Source organism: Arvicola amphibius, chromosome 2 (genome assembly GCF_903992535.2).
Source record: "Arvicola amphibius chromosome 2, mArvAmp1.2, whole genome shotgun sequence".
NCBI lineage: Eukaryota > Metazoa > Chordata > Mammalia > Rodentia > Cricetidae > Arvicola > Arvicola amphibius.
The window spans coordinates 28,664,153-28,683,293 of record NC_052048.2 but is presented as its reverse complement, the minus strand read 5'-3'; the positions used below and the strand labels follow the sequence as shown (position 1 = coordinate 28,683,293).

At 52.1% G+C, this 19,141-nt stretch overlaps 1 protein-coding gene across 3 annotated transcripts in view; it reads left to right on the top strand.

Moving 5' to 3' along the window:
- Positions 1 to 18,373, top strand: part of Cacna2d4 (calcium voltage-gated channel auxiliary subunit alpha2delta 4) — a 101,388-nt gene extending 83,015 nt beyond the window's left edge. For 2 of the 3 annotated variants that reach the window (XM_038319746.1, XM_038319747.1), the window contains 12 exons: positions 6,031 to 6,092; positions 7,065 to 7,109; positions 7,307 to 7,369; positions 12,622 to 12,692; positions 13,090 to 13,165; positions 13,591 to 13,643; positions 14,114 to 14,166; positions 14,456 to 14,476; positions 15,844 to 15,961; positions 17,121 to 17,233; positions 17,483 to 17,565; positions 18,269 to 18,373. In XM_038319746.1, the coding sequence (XP_038175674.1) occupies positions 6,031 to 6,092; positions 7,065 to 7,109; positions 7,307 to 7,369; positions 12,622 to 12,692; positions 13,090 to 13,165; positions 13,591 to 13,643; positions 14,114 to 14,166; positions 14,456 to 14,476; positions 15,844 to 15,961; positions 17,121 to 17,233; positions 17,483 to 17,565; positions 18,269 to 18,373 (863 nt within the window). Of the gene's footprint in view, positions 1 to 6,030; positions 6,093 to 7,064; positions 7,110 to 7,306; positions 7,370 to 12,621; positions 12,693 to 13,089; positions 13,166 to 13,590; positions 13,644 to 14,113; positions 14,167 to 14,455; positions 14,477 to 15,843; positions 15,962 to 17,120; positions 17,234 to 17,482; positions 17,566 to 18,268 lie in introns of those variants that run through there. The other variant, XM_038319748.1, reaches the window with a different exon arrangement.
- Positions 18,374 to 19,141: the final 768 nt, after the last annotated feature.

Below are 19,141 nucleotides of genomic sequence, written 5' to 3'. Positions count from 1 at the left end.
CCGCAGACTGAGCTGCCGCTGCCGGGGAGGGGGTTGCGGGGTCAGCGACAAACTGAAGCGAAAGAGGGAGGGCGGGCGGGAGGAAGACAGACCGAAGAGGGGGAGAGGCAGAGGGAGCAGAGCGCGCGTGCTCAACAGCGAGTGAGCGAGCCGAGGGAGGAGAGCGCGCAGCGGAGTGACAGCTGGGGCGCCTCTGCGATAGCGGGCACGCGCATCGGTCGGCGGAGCTCTGTGGTAGCAGGAGAGCGTTGTGGGTGAATCACCCCTGCCCCAGATCAAAGGAACCGCGCCTCCTCTCACCACCCAGCACTCTCACTAGCGGCCACCTCTGTCCGTTTGGAAGGCAGGATCTTCCAAAGAGTACAGTACCCAGACCACAGCTTCACCGACTGACTTGGATCCCAGACCTGATGGGACATTAGGTGTCTCCTGTGTCAGAGCCCCCTCTTTAAAGCCTGACTTCTCTTGCAAGAAGAGTCCTGAGGGTCCTCGGCGATGCGGAGGGAACAGGGGGCTGAGCCTCTAGATGTGACCACCGTTGGCCAGGACTATTTAGAACAAGGTGTCAGAGTAGACAGCTGCTGCCTGGAGGGAGAGATGCCTGACAAGCACAGAGACCATGTGCCTGGATGCCCACAGGGAACCCTGGAGGAGCCAGCTTCTTGCTGGTCTAAAGGATGGTCAGACATGTGAAGGGGAAAGCTGCATCCAAGGATGCAAAGGCCTCTTGGGGTAGAGACAAAGCCTGTCTAACAAACTTGTTCATCAGGACAGTGTTCCATCCAAAGCTAAACTGAGCCAGGGGCTAAGATAGCCAGCCTTCCCCACCTGTAGCATGAAACCCTCCTCATTCCTTTACATTCTGAAAGTCTGTCTGTCCGGCAGATGGTCTAGCCTGTAGGTGACACAGCAGAGGTGTGTGTCTCAGTGTCCATGTTATATTCAGGGCTGGGGCCAAGGGCTGGAAGCCTCTTGATTCAGGATTGCTATCCAAGAGAGCTGCGTGAGTCCCCATCTACTCTGAAGTCCCCTGCACCTACCCTTCCAACAAGACAAGCTGCCACTGCCCTAACACACTCCCACCTCCTGTCTCAGGAAAACAGGCCCTACAGGAGCATGGTGCTCTCTGCCCACAGTGATCCAACTCGACTTAAAAACTCAGCTTCAGGCTGGCAAGATGGTTTTACTCATAGGTTACGGTACCTGCCATCAAGCCTAATGACCTGAGGTTGATGCCCTCAGAAGCCACATGGTAGAAAGAAATAACAGACTCCCACAGGTTGTCCTGGGAATGGATGGACACACACACACACAAGTAAATTTAACACCAACATACCAACATCCCCTCTGCAGAGATGTTTTCTCTGGGTTGTTTTATGGTTCTGATCACAGAGAAATTTGGTGGCTTTCTGTCTTATATTGTGAGCTGTTTGGGGACAACTGACCTTACGCTCTCCCTATGCCCCATAGTTCTAGGCCCTCTTGTTGGCTAAGTCTATACTTTTGCTAAGTAACTGGTAACCTGGATTCTGGCTAAGTTCCTGCTTTATAGACTAAGCAGGTGGGTTGGGCTTCTGCAGTTGCCTCCAGCCCTGGAATCCTAGGACCCTGGTGCTCACTGAGTGCTAATGCTGCAGAAATCAGGCCCCTCCCACACAGCCTCTGTTCAGCTAGTCATAGGCCAAGAAGGTTCACCACAGGTGCAGAGGGAGTGTGTATGTGTGTGTGTGTGTGTGTGTGTGTGTATGTGTGAGAGAGAGAGAGAGTGTGTGTGTGTGCATACTTGTGTACATATGTATGTCTGTGTCTGTGCTTATGGTACGTGTATCTCTCTGTGTGTCTGTGCTTATGGTAAATTTGTGTGTCTATATCTGTGCTTGTGGTACATATGTGTGTGTCTGTACTTGTGTGTATGCATGTGTGTGTATCTGTGTGTGTGTGTGCTTATGGTACATGTGTGTCTGTGTGTGTGTGTGTGTGTGTGTGTATGCTTTGTTTTGCCATTCCTGGTAACAAAGCAACACCATAGTCCCACTAAGGCTCCAGCTGCCTGTAGTCTTCCTGGGTGCTCTGTTCGGCTATGGGCCTGAATGAGAGGACATTAAAGCATTGGGGTCTTGGAGGAAAACACAAGTACCCTGTGGAGAGATAGCGGGGGCGGGGGGAAGGCAGAAGGCAGCCTGAGGCGGGGAGGACAGGTACAGGGGAAGGACCCAGGTAAACTATGGCAGGTAGAAGGAGATCTGAGATTCATCCTTCCATCATGGCAGGTCCCTCACAAACTAAGGCCAAGGTGTAAAACAGGGACCCATCAGACCCAACAAAGGGAAGATCACTCAATTACACCCAAGGAAACCACGCAGGAAGCCTTCCCACCCTGGCCTCTTTGACTTATCAAAAATTCTGGGCGGATGCAGCCACACAGCAGGTAGCAGGAGGTGACCCAGGAAGATGGTTCTCCCAGGCACTCCGGGAACTCCTAGAGTCCACCACCCCAGCGGAACAGGGGCACTAGGCCTGAATGCTGAGCTCTGTAAATGTTCTATGGCAGGATTAAAACCTAGGAGTATGGGAGGAAGAACCTCTGGCAGGACGACTCCATTGCTGAAGACGATATGTGTGTCCCCTCTCCTGTCCCCCCCCCCCACTCCCTTCCCACTTCTGTGTCAGCCTCTTGCCCTTCTTACCAGAAGGAAGATCTGCTTTGTTTCTCACTTAAATCTCTCATTTCCCAGTGGATTACAGAGGGACTTGGGGCACAGGGTTCAGTCTCTAAGCTGACAGATTAGTGTGAATGATAACATGGAGTCTGGGAAGGTCTGAACCTTTGCAGTCTCGGAAGTAAGGTCACTGCTTCCCCCAGTCAAGTGCTGGCACAAATTGACTAAGAAACATTTACTGAACCCTGTTAAGTGACAGTGTGACTCTAGATCTAAAAATCAGGGCTCAGTCTGCTTGCCCTCGGTGAACCCCACTCCATGGGGTGAGATAAACAAATCATATCACTTAGGAAATAAAGCAATACGAGAGAGAGCAAGGGCGAGGAGGGCAGCTTTATCTGGGGAGAGCAGGAAGTCTCGGCCAGGTGATGAGGTTGAGTTGATTATAGGCAAATTGAGTTCTAGGAAGGAGCATTCCAGAAAGACACTGGATGAGAATGTCCTGGAGTATGAATGAACTGACCCTGTTTGAGGAAGAAAATTCAGGCTGAAACCAAAGACACCAGCAAGGCTGCCTTATGGGTTTATAGGGGTCTAAATTTTGCTCTAAGTGGGAAGGCTGAATGGGGTCAAGTAAAGAAGCGATGGGTTTTGGTCTTCGGGGAGATGACTGTGGTCACATGGAGAAAGGCCAGAGTGGGGATCTGGGACCCTAAAGGCACAGGGCAAGAGAATGTTGGCTTGGCTGCTGTGGCCATAGCAGAAAGTATTTCTGTATGGAGTCTTGGAACCAAGGTCTTCAGAACCTAGGTGGACAAAGAGGAATGATAGAAATGACTGAAAAAAGGAGCCTTGGAATGCAGACTATACAAGACTACCCTAGGGTAGGGTAGCTTCTGAACACGTGGGAATGCTTTCGGAGTTCACAGTAACACAGTGGCTCGGGAAGCTACTGAGATATCCCAAATTCTGCAAAGGATAGACAGCTGGCTTTGTGGGTGGGACCACCACTAACCTGCCCTTTGCTAAGCCCTCATGTCTACCCGAGTAACCCTAAAGCCTGGCTTTCACTGAGGCAGAATCAAACCCTACCTTTTCCAGACTTCCCATATGAGAGTCACAGAGCTTGGAAACTGTGTGAGTCTGTGGGACACACCCTGAGCTGCAGAAGAGAGAGCTAGAGTCCCATACTAGAGCCAGTCTGGGACCCTTTGACCACTGGAGCCGAGGTTGAAGTCGAATAAACTCCCTTAGCTCCCAAGGAGCTGATTCTCCTCAGTATCAGCACCGCCTTCCTGTAATAGCGCTCTGGAGCAGAGTTCAGCCCTGTTTCTGTAGGTGAAGGAAATCTGTGTGTGATGAGCTCCCAGGGTAATCCTCCATGAGACAGGGAGGAGAGCAAAGTGGGGCCCCGGCACCCTCAGAGAGAAAGGTGAACCGTGAGGAGCACCACACTCGCTGGGACAGAGCATTTGCCCACTTGGGATGACATGTCACATCTGTGTTTCCCACGGATCTACCTGCTCCCTGCCCCCACCTACCCCTTTCAGTCACCTGGACCTTCAAGCTCAGCTGTCACTATCACAGAGGCTTCCTAGACCTCAGAAATCCCGAGACTGTGTGGGAGGGGAGGGGCCTTCTAGGACCTCAGGTGTTGCTGTTGCTGTTTTAACTGCATATTAGTGCAGGACGCTACTGTCCAACATGGAAGTTGCCATCTATATGGGGTTAGCCACATTTACATTAAGATAAAATAATACTAAAAACTCAGGCCCTCATATGAGAGTCTCCATATGGAGTCACATATGGAGTCTCCAGCAGCCATAGTGATTAATGGCTACAGTTTGGGACAGGACAGGTATAGGGCATCCCCAGCATCTTATAAAAACCCATCTACATAGGGAGGCTTTGGGTCAGGGGCTCCTGGGACCTGCTACAGCATCACCTATTGCCACAAGAAATGCAGGCTCCCAGGCCTAGGTCACCTCCTGGGTGGGAAACTGCGGTGACTTTCACCTGCCCTTCAGGGGGCTTTGGTCTAGAATCCAAACCTTGCACCTTCTTCCCCTGAGTCTCAACAGTAGTTCATGCTTGTACAGAAGCATCACAAGTTCAAGACTAGCGTGGGCAACTTAGCAAAACCCCGTTTCAAAATGAGAAACACCAAAAAGGCTGGGTCTGCAGCTTAGTGGCAACGGCAATCTCAGTTCACTGCTAAAGAAAGCCAGATGTGGATTGCGGCCTTGGAAAATCCAGCTTCCCCATGCTCAGTATGTATGAGGCCTGCTGACAGGCTGTAGGCCATTTTGCCTGCCAGGCCTCTGAGCCAGACACAGAGGGAAGAACTCAGAGCTATGCCTTAGAGGTTCAGAGCCTGTTCATTGTTACTTCCTGCCTGGCAACCTAGCTGAGCCACATGGAACCCCTGCTCTCAGCTCTGTTCCCTCATCCCGTGAAGTCTAAATGTGGCTAGTGCCAGTCTATGAAGGATTAAACACCCTTATGCCTGTAAAGGTGCCTAACTCACCCAAAGCCCCCCAAACGCCTTTAATATTATTCTAGGTACTAAGAAGTTGGCCTACTTTGGACTCTCTTTCTGCCCAGCATAGCCAGCCTTTTCTTTCTATTCTCTGGCCCCAAGTTCTCCTGTCGCTCTTTGTCCCAGATTTCTCTTAGTATGTGAGTGCCCCCTTGGGTTCTCCAGACCTATTTGGGAATCAAAGAGGCAGATGGCGCTTGTGTTGGGGGACATCAAAAGGGAAGCTTTTGTGTGCTGGCGGCATTCCTGGTCTCCGGGAAATGGCCTTGCAAACTCGGGTGGTCGGCTTATGGCTCAGTCTTCAACAACTTAGGTTTCTTCCTGTGTGCCTCCAAGGAGTGTTACACCAGGACTGAGATCCACGGGGCCTCTGAGTTTCCAAACTCCTTAGCTTGCCACTTTTGGTCCCACGATCTTGCACAAGCAATGCTCTAGCCAGCCTCTCTTTTCACGTGTGTCGAGGGAGAAGCACCAGCCAGTGAGTGTGCCCTGAGCTCCCAGGGGACCAGAGAGGAAGCCATCCTCACGGTTCTCTGGCCTTAGAGCCTTACCTTTCTCGGGCATCTCTTGGTATTGCTTCTCCCACAGGGAGCATCTCCTGGCATGGATCCCCTCCTCTAATTCCCTGGGTCCTATTCCAGAGGCCCTAGTTTTCCTTCGCCAGTGACTAAGGCTCCATCATTCCCACCTGCCCATGTTTCTCTCCCCACAGCCACCGCCACTGATAAGCTTTCTCTCTTTAAGTGGATTCTATTCATTTCTTCTCTTACTGTTTCCTCCTCCCCCAAATATTTATCTGGCCTTGACCCTCCTCTTTCTTGCTCTCTGCAGCTGTGGGCATCCAGATGCAAGTGGACTACCTCCAGCGCCAGTTCTGGGCAGCCATGAAGCAGGTAGGCATCATAGGGAAGGACTGTCCCCACAAACTGGCCCATCAGTCCCACAGGAGACATCTCCACTCTGTTTCTGCCTTCCCTGCCCTTCTCTGGACCCTGCATCTCGGGCTTCTTCTACCTCCTACTCCAATGCTCTGTCCCTTTATCAGATCCAGAGCAAAGGATAAAACAGGGTCACTGCTGTTATCCCCAAACTACCCTAGCCTGCCTGCTACAGAGTAAATTAGAATTTCACTTGGCCTCTCCTTCTAAGGACACACACACACACACACACCAGAAATCTTCACTGTCCTCTGTATGTCCTTCTAGCCTGAGTCATCCTCTCAGGGAAAAGTTCCCTCTACTCCTTCACTCAAGGCTGCCAGGTCTCTGCCTTGGGCACAGTGAGCTGTGTAGTAAAGGTAGAAAGGCCACAGAGGTGGAGGAGACTAATAAGAACCCACTCACCATGTCCTAGTGTCATGCAGGCAGGTGGCCTGTGTTTGTCCTCAGAAGAGCACGGCCTGCTGCTCAGTTCCCTGCCTGCTGGGAGACACCTACATGTGTGCACATGTCTGTTGTCATAGATTCCATTTGCCAAGGCTGGTCCTCCACATACAACAGGCCCTTCACAAATGTGCTGCACAATGTGTATGTACAGACACACAAGCATACACACACACCACAGGCAGACCTTCCTCGTGCAAGACACATATGTATCCACATACAACAGACTCTTCATAACCATAGCACACTGCACATATACAGGTATGCACATATACACAGAATATACAAACCATGTGTATACCACGCATAACATGTATCTAAACACTCCACATACATGGCAAACATAGGCCTACCTTTAACACACACAATTGTGTACATATAGATGCATAGTTCACATGATGCTACACATAGGCACACACACACACACATGCACTTGCACCCACAAAGGCACACACTGTTCACAGTGTCCCCTCTTCCTTCCAGTGCAGCACTGTGGAGGGTCCGTGCCTGAAGAGCTGCGAGGACACTGTAAGTGACTCTTGCAGGAGGGCACAGGTGGAAGTTCACTGTCCTGTGTCCCCCTGTGAACTATTTCCCTCTTTCCCGAACACCTCCTTCCTGAGTCTGCCTGCAGGGCTCAGCCCTCCTCAGCCCTTTGAGTGAGCAGGAGGGCTAGAGCCAGCCACGGCCCTGGCTATGACCTCCTGTCCTGGCCTCTCCCCCAGGATCTGGATTGCTTCCTTATAGACAACAATGGCTTCATTCTGATCTCCCAGAGACCCCAAGAGGTAAGTGACGGAAGAGCTAGAACTTAGAGAAGAGGGGGGAGGGGAGGTGGGAAGGCAAGACCCTTAGCATCTTCAACAGCCAAGCAGACCAAAAGCTGGGGTCTTCACCCCACTTTGGAGCAAATCTTGGTGGGAGGAAAGGAGTTGCCCTCCATCCAAACCACAGAGCAAGTGGACAAACGCAGAGCAGCATTCAAAGGCAGAAATACTTCTCCCTGTTAGCTGTGACTAAGCTGACCTCTCTACAATGTGACATGTCATGTCTGTGAGGAGCCACTCAACAAGCACACTGCTCAGGGAGGGCATGGCTGCACTGCCACCAAGTGTCCCGCTCCCTCCCCCGCACAACCATGGGGACCTTTGAGCCCTACCTCTGCTGCTTGTATCTTGCCCTCTCCTACCCATCCTCCCACCCTTTTCTACCATCATCGTCTCCAGGGGGACTGTCCCCACCCCTGTGCTCCTCTCCTTTCTGAGTCCCCTTGTAGAAAATTTCACTGCTGCCACCAAGCCAGGGTGCCAACAGGCTAGCAGGGGCATGGGGTGCAGGCCTTACTTTACCCAGCAGCCTGCCTTCCCTCCAGCCACCTACTCAGACAGAAGAGGAAGTCACAATGGCAGTTTTATATCTGCTCAGCCACAAATCAGACCCTGAAATTAGCCAGGGATTATACTTTAAATCACACTTTTAAAAGAAGCTTGTTCCACCCCGAGCCAAACCCGAACACAAACACCTGAAGCGGTTCTTTGACACAAGCCCACAGCCCCGAATAACCTCCAAGAGGAATTTCGCCAGCAGGCATATGTTCAATTCAGTTAGCAGCTTCCAAGATCTGGGCCTCAGTTTTCTCCTCTGGAAAACCACAGGCTGGATCACCTGAGGTCAGGGCTCAACCCTAAGTTAGAGGCTCCAGATGCCTGAATATTACCAGAGTTGCAGGATCAGAGTTGACGCTGGCCAGGGTCCTGGCCAAGGTAGTCTCTGCCCCCCAAAGCCAAACTGTAGCCTCATCCAAGCAGGACTGAGGGTTTGTGGAAATTGTCAGAACATGACAGGAAATAGAGCCGGAGCATCAGGAGACTGGGCACAGATAGAGTCAAGATAGAAGGGGACCAAAGGACTCCCCGGGGACAGTTCTTAAATAGCCCGCTTGACATGCAGCAAGAGCTGAGAAGAGAAAGCAGATTTTACTGTTTCTTCCTACTGGAAAGGTCTAGGCTGTCAATCAGGACACTGCCAGAACTCTGGCCAATCACCAGTCCGGCACCCTGGTGTCCAGTCCCGCCTGCCTCCTCCCTTTCTTTCCTCCCCTGCCCTTCTTCACACAAAGACAGTCCATTCTGTCAGAAAATGGATGAAAACAGAAGTTGACTATATGGCTGAAGGGACCTAAAGACAACAGTGTCTCAGTCACTCATACGCTGGTCCCAATGCCATACGGTCATGACTGACTGTGGGGCCTGGTCTCCTGTTTGGTAGCTCAGGAGTCAGAAGGTGGCCATGAACAGAAGGAGTGGCAGTGGAGCTAGGTGGCTTGGTCAAGAGTATGCCAGAACATGAGCCAGGGAGCCTACGGAGCCGGGGGAGGGGGGGGGCAGAGAGCACCTGGGTGCATCAGCCGTGTGAGTCTGGGCTCTCTGATGGCGACTGAGCACGAGCCGGGACAGAGGACACACGAGTGAGCAGGCACCGTCCCAACAGGATCTGTTATGGATACTGAAACATCTCATGCAATGTTCATGAGCTTGAAATATTAATGGCCTTTTGGATCTTTTCCCTAACCATTTGAAAACAGCAATAACAAAAAAGGCTATTCTTCTATCAAGAACCCACGCAAGTCCCCAACAGGCTGAATAGAGCTCTCATCCCTAGCTTGCCCATCGTTGCCCCCAACCCAGTCCAATTGCGATAACTGCAAAGGGCCACCTCAGTGAAAAAGACCCCAGGGCCCTTGGATAGCACATTGGGTTGAATTGCTCCCATTCTGTCTAGAGCATCCCCACCCATATGCTCATGAATTGTGATCTCAGGACATCACAGAAACAGTCAGTCTGTTCTGAGGTTTATATTTGATGTAACATACATTTTCATTCCCTATTTTAAGTGCTTAGCTTATGTGCCTTCGTTTTCTCAAGTGTTGTATTATCTTATGTTTTGCATAGGCTTACAAGCTGATCCAAATCCTCTATGAAATTAAACAAAGTATAAATAAAACTAGCTTCTAGAGTGGCAGTTCTCAACCGGTGGGTCCCACCTCCTTTGGGGGTCAAGCAAACCTTTCATGGGGGTTGCCTAAGACTCTCAGAAAACACAGATATTTACATTATGATTCATAACAATAACAAAATCACAGTTTTGAAACAAAAACAATTTCATGGCTGGGGGTCACCACAACATGAGGAACTGTATAAAAGGGTTGAAGCAATAGGAAGGTTGAGATCCACCAATCTAGAGGCTTTTTGCCAGCTCAAAGACACCCCAAACCCCTGCCACATGAGGTTGGTGAACTCAGACCAGCTTTGTCTTGGGGTCAAGGGTAGGGTACAAGTCCCTAACACATAGTCGCCAACCTGAGTCTTTTAGTTCCCTGTCCAGGTTGCTCTGTCTACTCAAAACAGTTAACTGGCTCAGATGCACTTGGCTGGGTCTTGTAGAGTTACAGCCAATCCTGCAGGTTGTCGGAAACCATGGATAAGGAGTGCTGACCCCTGGGCTAGCTCTAGGATTCATGTCAGCTGTAGCTCCTCTCCTCAGTATCTCTCTCCTCATCTGGGCCTGCCTGGGACAAGCTGTAAGCTGAGCTGTGCTGGGCCAAGAGGCCACCAGATGCACAGGCCTAGAACTCAGCCCAGTTTGAACACACAGACAGGAGCACACTGCTGGGTATTTGATGAGCAGCCACACAACGGGAAAGTCAGCCCTGCGTTGGGGCAACCATCCCACAGAGGCAATCGGAGCACTTCTGAATTCTTTCCTGCCTAAGCCATCTATTGAACCCCAGGCTCCAGGGCAGACCTCATAGGACCCTGGCTCCATCCCAAACTCATACCAAACTAAATGCAGGCAGCCCTAGGCCTTTGGATCTTCCAGAGCTCTGCTAGTGTGTTGGCTATGCCATGTATGGGTAATCTCAGGTGTAAGGTACCTTGGGAAGCCCCTTACCAGCTGTGTTCCTAGTAAAGCCACATGTTAAAATCTGGGTCCTGAAATGACAAGGGACTCAAAATCCACATTGGAACCTTTCCTTTTCAGGTCCAGAATTTCAATCTGAGGCACTTATTCATTTGGACAAAAGTCAACAGTAACTATCTGTTAGTGATGGTGTTCTCCCTGTTGCATTGGCTTAAGCAAATCACAGATTATTTTATAGATCAAGGCATCCAAGGCTTAGCATGGCTTCCTAGAGGCACCAGGTATCCCCATCCTCATGGTAGCATCATAGCCAGGGGATTCTTGCCTTCTATTCCACGTCCCAAATAGGAGGGCAACAGTGGAGTTTGGGTACCCCAACACAGTCCTCTCACTTTAAGTGAATTCCCAGAAGTTCTCATCTGAGCTTTACTCCATTTCATTGGCCAGCTCTCAGTACAAGGGTTTCTGGGAAGTGTAGTCTTTTTGTGGGCCACATTGCTTCCATTGTTGCAGAAGCTGCCTTACAAAAAGAAGGGCAGTGGACACTTCCTGCTAAGTGGCATGTTTGAGGACCTGGAGTTTTGTTTGCAGAGGCAAAAGTATTTTCCAAGGTGTACTTTCTTACAGTCAGATCTCCTGCCTCAGAACCGGGCATTTGATCAGCAGGGCTGGGGAGGAATGAACCTAAGCAAGAAAATGGGATGGGCTAACAGGAATTTGGGTTCAGCCATCCCTAGTCTGTACCCAGCTTCCCTGTCTTAAAGAGCATAAGTTTCAGGTTTTACACACACACACACACACACACACACACACACACACAATGAACAGCCAAAGGGTAGAGACAAGTCTCTGCAGGGATCTTGCTCCCTGCTGATGGAAGGGAAACACACAGTCACTAGAATAGCCAGGAGCTAATCCAACTGAGCATAACCACCCAAGTGCAGGGCCTTGGAGGATGCTGGGCAAATTGTCCAGGATACCGACTGATTAGATCGTGAGTGAGGAGTGACGGTCCTGTGTTATTTTGGGGGTGGGGGGTGACATTAATACTTTCCCAAGCCCAAGCTGTCTGAGATTATTTTGGCAACAAATCTAGAGGCAGGGAAAAGGATGTGCAAAGAAGGTAGAGATGTCCAAAGAGGGCCAGAGCCCAAGAGGTGAAAGACAAACCCAGCTAAGGCTGAGAAGGCAGGGAACACAGAGGGCAATCCCAGGCTCCTACCCTCCTCCACTGAATGAAGAGGCCAGGATAGCAAAACTCATGGCAGAACATGCTGAAAACTACCTTTGACATCACACACTAACACCGCCGTCACCACCGCCACCATTATCATCACTGCTACCACATATTACATCTCCACCATCAGCACCACCACCACCGCTAGCATCACTGCTGTGAATCAAGGGCTCTGCTCAATGGCAGCAGCCTGCAGCAGCTTGCAGCAGCTTGCATCAACACCTACCACACCAGGTGCAGCACATTTCCACTGGAGCAACTCGAAGTGGCACACGCCCCCTTTAAAAAGTCCCTCTGAACATCACAGCGCTCTCTCTCTCTCTCTCTCTCTCTCTCTCTCTCTCTCTCTCTCTCTCTCTCTCTCTCTCTCTCCACTCCAAGAAGGCCTTTCACTCACCCCTCTCCCTCAATAAACCTCTTGCATTAGATCTGTTGCATGGCGGGATCTCTCAGCACACCTCAGCCCAGGCCTGGCAAAGGTACATTCCCACTGCTTTATCCTAACAACCACCACCACCACCATCACCACACACACATACACACACACCGCCACCACCACCACTACCACTAACCTTGCCACTTCACCTTCACCACCATCACCACCCCACGCCACGCAACAAAAAGCACATGCAACAAAGGGGACCCACAAACTCGTTTCCTTGGAAACCCCAACTCATGGTGAAGGAACCCTGGACCACTTTTGGAGCGCCCTGTGGGCTGATGTCACAGTCCGCTGCAGATGACAACATGATTTAGGAAAGCCTTGACTGCAATGGGCAGTTGGGGGAGGGGCGGGCTGCGAGGAAGAAGGAAGGATTCCGTGGGAGAGCAACTACAGGGCCAGCCTGGTGGTAGCTCTCTCTGGTTCCCCCCCCCTCACAGATGGGAAGATTTCTGGGGGAAGTGGATGGCGCTCTCATGGCGCAGCTTCTCAGCATGGGGGTGTTCAGCCGGTAAGTGAGATGCTCCCCTCTCTGGTCCTCAGATAGCCCTCAGGGTCTGACCCCAGACACCCCCAGAGAGGCCCCAAAGATGCCTTTCTGGAGCCAGAGACTGAAGCCAATCTAGAGGTGGGTGTAAGGGGCATGGCCGTCCCACAGAGTGACTCCCCAGCCTCTGCTCAGGGCTCAGAGGAAAGCCCAGGCCAACACAGCAAGCATACTGTCTGTGTTCTTGAAGCCATCCACGCATGGGAGTGACATTTTGGTGTGAGCTGGCTTTTACTCTGGCTCACTCTTCTAAGTTGGGCACCCACATGGACCCTGGTCAACACAAATCCTGCTACCAAAGGCCTTCAGGCCAGGGCATGGAGTGGTTTTGGCTCCGACACAGCTCGCTTCTGCATTTCAGTGTGACCATGTATGACTACCAGGCCATGTGCGAGCCCCCAGATCACCGCCACAGTGCATCCCAGGCCCTGATCAGTGTGAGTGTCCTCCCAGGCCGTCCCTCTACTGGGACGCATTCTCTGCCCTGTCCTTCAGGATGTCACCTGGTCCCATTCTCATCCAGCCCCAGACCTTCTGGCTCAGGCTATTCCGGACCCTGTTCTGATGCTCACCCTTCCCCTGTGGCTGTGGGGCTGTCTTGTCCTGGGGGGTGTTCATCCTCACCTCCCAGACTGACATTAACATCTTCAGGGGTCCCCAGCACCGGTCTATCAGAGATGGGAAATGACCAGACTCCTGAAGGGTTTTCCAAATCCTACCTGTGGGGATCTGACCTACAGGAGGTCTTTGAGGTCCCTTTGCTCTGGCGCTCCTTCTGAGGGGCTGGCAGGTTGGGTCTGGAGGGTGGCTGTTAAGGGACATCACTCGGGGCTTCCCTGAAATAGCTCTGCTCTTCCTCCAGCCTCTCTCTGCCTCCTTGATGGTGGTCAGGTGGCTACTGCATGAATGTCTGCTGTGAGTAGGGGTTAGATGGAGTGGGGAGAGAAACCACGGTCAGGGGTCAGGGGTCAGGGGTCATGGGAGGGAAGGGCTCCCTGCACCAGGGAATCTGACCATGAGGCCAGGACCAAAGGGGAGTGTACCCTGCAAGCGGGGCATGAGTTTTGGGTTGGAGTAGGGGATTCCAGGTAACAAGAATTCCCTTTGGGGAAAGACTGGGTCATGATTAGAGGTGACAGGCAAGAGAGGATCCCCTGCATACAGGGACGAGATCATGAGGCTATCCTTAAGAGGGGCTGCCTATGGCCCACAAGATAGCCTGGTTCACTAGCCACGGGAGGAGAGAGGCATTCAACCCCACCCTACACCCTCCTTCACTCATGCCCTCAAGCAGAAAGAGGGGTTCCTACAGGGGGCGGCTAGAGGCAGTGGCACCCCGAGAGCTTCACATGCCAGCCCCTGAGACTGTGCTCTGTATCCTGCAGGTTCCTGCTACAGTGGGGCACCTGGGGGTCTTGGCATGACAAAGGATCAGAGGGTAAGTGCCAGGAGGCAGCTGTGGGCAGCACTCTGGAAGGCTCATTAGAAACCTTCTGCCTGGGGTGAGTGGCAGTGGGGTGGGTGTCGAAGGCTCCATGTTCATAATCTCATCTCATCACCTTCCCCTCACTCCGGGCTCCCTCGCCTCTGTGTGTGACATCTCATTCACCTCTGAACACCTTCGCTCCGTGTGCCATCATCACTGCCCTATGACATCCTGTCCTCGTGTGATGCTGTGCCTTCCCTGTGCCGGGTCCAACCTTGTGCTGGGCTCTGGTCCTGGGCAGCCAAAGCTGTCTTTCATCATTGTAAGTAGTTCTGACGGAGAGAGCTTACCTCGCCCAGTGCCCCGGGGAACTGTGAAGGACTTGTCTTTAAGTCTGTGTCCTGAGAGTGAGCACAGGCAGGCTGAGTTTCTTTATCCTAGGACACTCCTTGATTGGGGACGGGAGGCGGTCCCCAAACCTTTAGAGCACCATTTTGAGGAAGCGAGAAAGCCCAGAACTCAAGCCACACAAGTACAGCCCTGCCTTAGGAAACAGCCGTCTCCTCTTGAGAGGTTCTGATAGTTGAAAGGGAGGTACAGCCTATCGTGTCGTTGAGATGCCACCAGGTCACCCTAGAGAAGAAAGCAGCCTCGGCAAGGCTCCAGGTTTGAGGGAGTGTCCTCTAGAATGGCACCCCTCCCCTGAAATTGTGCCTAAGGACAGTCCCCAAAGACAATGACATGTCATGGTGGCCCTGACACAAAGCTTTGTCTCAGCTGCTGTCGACTCCTGCTGGCCTGGAAAGGGTGACACCTGACCTTTACAAGCCTAGAGACACAAACACACTTAGGTCCTGGAGATGTGGGCTTCTCGGGCCAAAATGATGGTCAGCCTCATCTTACCCCGCTCAACTCTCTGGGTTCTGGGCATCCAGTGGCCAGGAGGCTCCCACTGCCTTCTTGTCTGACTTCATTATATGAACATTGTCCCCTCCTTCCCTCTGCCTCCTCAGCTGCTGCTACTGACCAGGGCAGGTCCTTGGACCTGAAGTTTCTGTGGTTAGACCCTCTTCATAACTGGAGTTATGAAGCCAGTGGCCCCAGGGGCAGGAAAATAGCTCAGTTCTAAGTCTGAACCCCTGGAAAGAGAAGAGCCAGGTGTGAGGCATCTGTCCTCTGATGCTGAGGACCAGGAGTATAAACAGGGATGGAAGCCGGCTGGGTTGTGGGTGCTTCCCCATGCCGCAAGGATTGTTAGCCTGCAGCCTGCCCTCCCCTCTTAGATTTACTATCTGTGAGGGAAGCTTCTGGGTCCAGGCATTGAGGAGACCCATGACTTTCCTCACACCTTGTGTGACCTTGCAAAAGCAATGCCCTGTCGGCACCTCTGCTTCCAGGTGTTTCCAGGCCACTTGTGCCTTCTCTACACTTCTGTCGCTGCTGGGCTGTAAGAGGCAAAGTGTGCTTTGGGGTAGCAGCACTGCAGGGTGCCCACGGGTGCTCTGCAGAAAAATCTCAGGGGTCCTGGCGAGGCCACCCAGCAGCTGGGCGAGGCCTCTAGACTCCGCGGTGCCTTTTGCTGAGTGCTGGTCACTTGTAGCAAACTAAAGGGTGCTGCCCTTGCAAATGGGCTTCCTAGGACCTCTGTGAGGTGATAGCCCTCCTCACACACATTCCTGACACCCACAGCCCACAAGCACAAGAAGCAGGACCTGCTGCACCCCTGTGACACAGAATACCCAGTGTTTGTGCACCAGACATCTATCCAGGAGGCCAATGGGATCATCGAGTGTGAGGCCTGCCAGAAGTAAGTCCCCATGCAGCGGCCAAGCCCAGTCAGGGTGCAACTTCTCGCTCCTGGTACCCACCAGAAGGTCCACTGAAGGAAAGGATGGCACCTCAGGGGGTGGGGGGAATCTTGGCCTATATTCCCAGAGCTGTCATACTCTGGGGCATCGCCACCCTAAACCAATAGTTTCCAAGCAGAACCCAGTCAGGCTAACTCCTGGGTAGAAACCTCTAGCTTCATCCAGACAGGCTTAGAAGGCCAAGCCTACTGACTTCCCACTCCAAACCTTGGAGGAACCAGCCCGGAGACTTCTGTCCCAACCCAGGAGGACAGTATATCTAGAGAGCTCCCTCAATCAGTTTTGCTTCTCACCAGGGCCACTAGCAGGTCTGGGGAAGCCCAGACCCATGCCAGCTATTTCGTAACCTCAGATTCTGATGTTAGACAGATTTAGGTTTCTGTCTCTTTATCATGTGTGACATCTTATGTACACACAGAGCAGCCTTCCTGGGACTGGCGCTATTGACTGTGCTCATCTCAAGGCTTAAAGGAAACCTCAAGGGGATGGCAGAAAGTAAGGGCCTCCTGCAGACAGGCTTGACTCTAAATCTAGCTCTAAATAACCGTAGGCAAGTGTAGCCCTTCTCGCCTGTTTTGTCTATGCAGAATGGGAACAATACCAAGTTCACATAATGCTGTGATGAGCACATCTGTGACTTTATATGTGTGATATATGTGTGTGTGTGTGTGTGTGTGTGTGTGTGTGTGTGTAACATCGCCCACTCCATACGAAATGCTTGGTGGCAGCCGGCCCTGCTGTGTTTCTAACACCTGGCCAATGCGAAAAGGCCTTTCCCTACCCCCTACCCTAAGCTGTGTATAGGAGCATTGTGCCACCTTGTGGCCAAGCTCAGAACTGCAAGTTCTCCAGCTCTCAAGCTGCTATCTTTAATATCCCTGTTTGCTGGGAATGGCCCCTGTGCTTGTTAATGACAGCTCCTTCTTCATCTTCTCTGGCTATTGGGAAAGGAGGGAATGCCTTATAAGTACTGGGCTACTGGCTTCAGTCTGCCTATGGCTACATGTCTTTCCAGGTGCCCCAGAAGGTCTCTCCCCCAAATCCTTCTCCTTGGCCTGCACCCCTACTACTCAGAGCCTTCCACCCTCTCTGCTGCAGGACATTCGTGATGCAACAGATTCCCAGCAGCAACCTGCTCCTCCTAGTGACAGATCTTACCTGTGACTGCAGCGCCTACTCTCCTATCCTTCAGGAGGCCACAGAAGTCAAATATATCCTTCACATTCTCCAAGGGGGAGGGGGTGGCTGAGGGATCATGGAGAAGCTCAGATTTGGGATGCAGAGCCCAGCCTATACCCCCATTCCCTTCCTTACAGGATGACTTATGGGCCAGCCCTCTGCCCCTGCGAGGGGTGCTGCCCATCCTGAACCTGCTTGCAGGGCCGCTGACCTCCCAGATCTTGACCCCCCAGGACCTCCAGAACTACGTAGAGTTGTGACCTTGACAGTGAGCTCTGCACATAACGCCTCTGTCAAATGTGACAGGATGCGCTCCCAGAAACCCCGGCGGCGCCCAGGATCCTGCCATGCCTTCCATCCAGAGGTGTGGGCTGTGAACTAAGGGGCCTGTCCTGTGTGTGACTTCCTGGGATATGAATGTGTCTGGACATTGATGACGGAATTGTATGTGCCCATCATACCGGGAGACCCTTGCACTCACATTTATGTGAAGTTAGATTGGCCAGGCCTGTCATCCCAGCGCTAGGGGGCAGAAGCAAGCAAGGGAATTCCAGGTCAGTTTGTGTGGGACAGGGAGGCCACAAGAGGGAGAAGGTGAGAGACAAGAAGCAGAGAGGAAGAAAGGGAAGACAAGGGAAGAGAATGGAACAAAGGACCCAAGGGAATCTATACTTCCTAGGGCCTGGGGCCCAAGGCGTTTCCACTCTCCGTCCACACTCGGGCTACCCCAGCACTACTCACTATTACGTGGTTAGTGACCTTAGCAAGTGGTACTTCTTAACACCTGAGCTGCGGGCCTTACTACTCAGTCTCAGCTGGGTGTGGCTGCCACAAACCACCTCCCCTAGAGATGCCCCTGGAGGTCAGGGCTACTCCACACAATTATGAGGAGAAGACCCCAAAGACTAAGTATGCAGTTTTTACTGTCCCTAAAAGCTGGAAGAAAGGTAGGTTTCCTCTCTTCTGTGACCCTGGAGACCGTGTCTGTGTCTAGCCACACTGCATGCTGGCCCTTGGGTTGGGAGGACCAGCCCACTCCTAATGCCCCTTACCTCTTGGCTCTACAGGAGAACGCTCAGGACTGTGGTGGCGCTTCAGACATCGCAATTTCATTCCCTCTGCTCCTGCTACCGCTGTGGGCCTGGCTGCTTCCACCCCAGCTTCTGTGGTGACCCCATTCCATCTGACTTTCACAGAAGGGAACCCTTAGAGAGACATTCTAAAAAGTCACCAGCTGGTGAGGTCCCAGCTTCTTAACAATAAGGCGTCTCCTGGGCTACCACCAGTCTCTGCCTCTTAGAGATTGTTGGAAGGATTCCCCAAAGCTCTCCAAGGTGTTGGGTACCATGTACTCCACGTCTTCTACTCTTGTCTCTGCTTCAGGACTCGCAACAAGAGCTCAATTGGAGGAAGGAAAGACGTTACCAAAGATCAGAAACAGAGGGGCAGGTGTTTCCCTGAGTTCTGGGGGCCAGGGTTGAGCAGTGAGACCCATGTAGAGGCTATGCCAAGAGCACACTTGCCATCAACACAGGAGTCTTTAGGAAGACACCGTCATCCACTACAGATAGTACAAGGGAAGGCAGGCAGAGGGAGAGACAAGAAGACTCAGAGAAGGAGCAGGAAGGAGGAAAGAAATGGAAATAAAATCCTGTGAGCTATCATCAGAGTGCCACCCACTGAGGAACTCCAACCTTTTTACACCAATAATCTGAAGGAGATGGGGGAGGGATATATGGGAGCATCTGGAGGGAGGAAAGGGAAGGGAGACATGTTGAAATTATAATCTCAAAAAGAAAAAAAGAAAAAGAAAAGCTACCAGGCTGAGACCTGCAGCTGCGGCACTGTATAATTGTGTGGTCCAGAGGAGGAGCTACAAAAGGCAGCCAGGTCAGCATCCTCACTAAGGTCAGGGGAGCACATACGGTCTCCAAGACCAT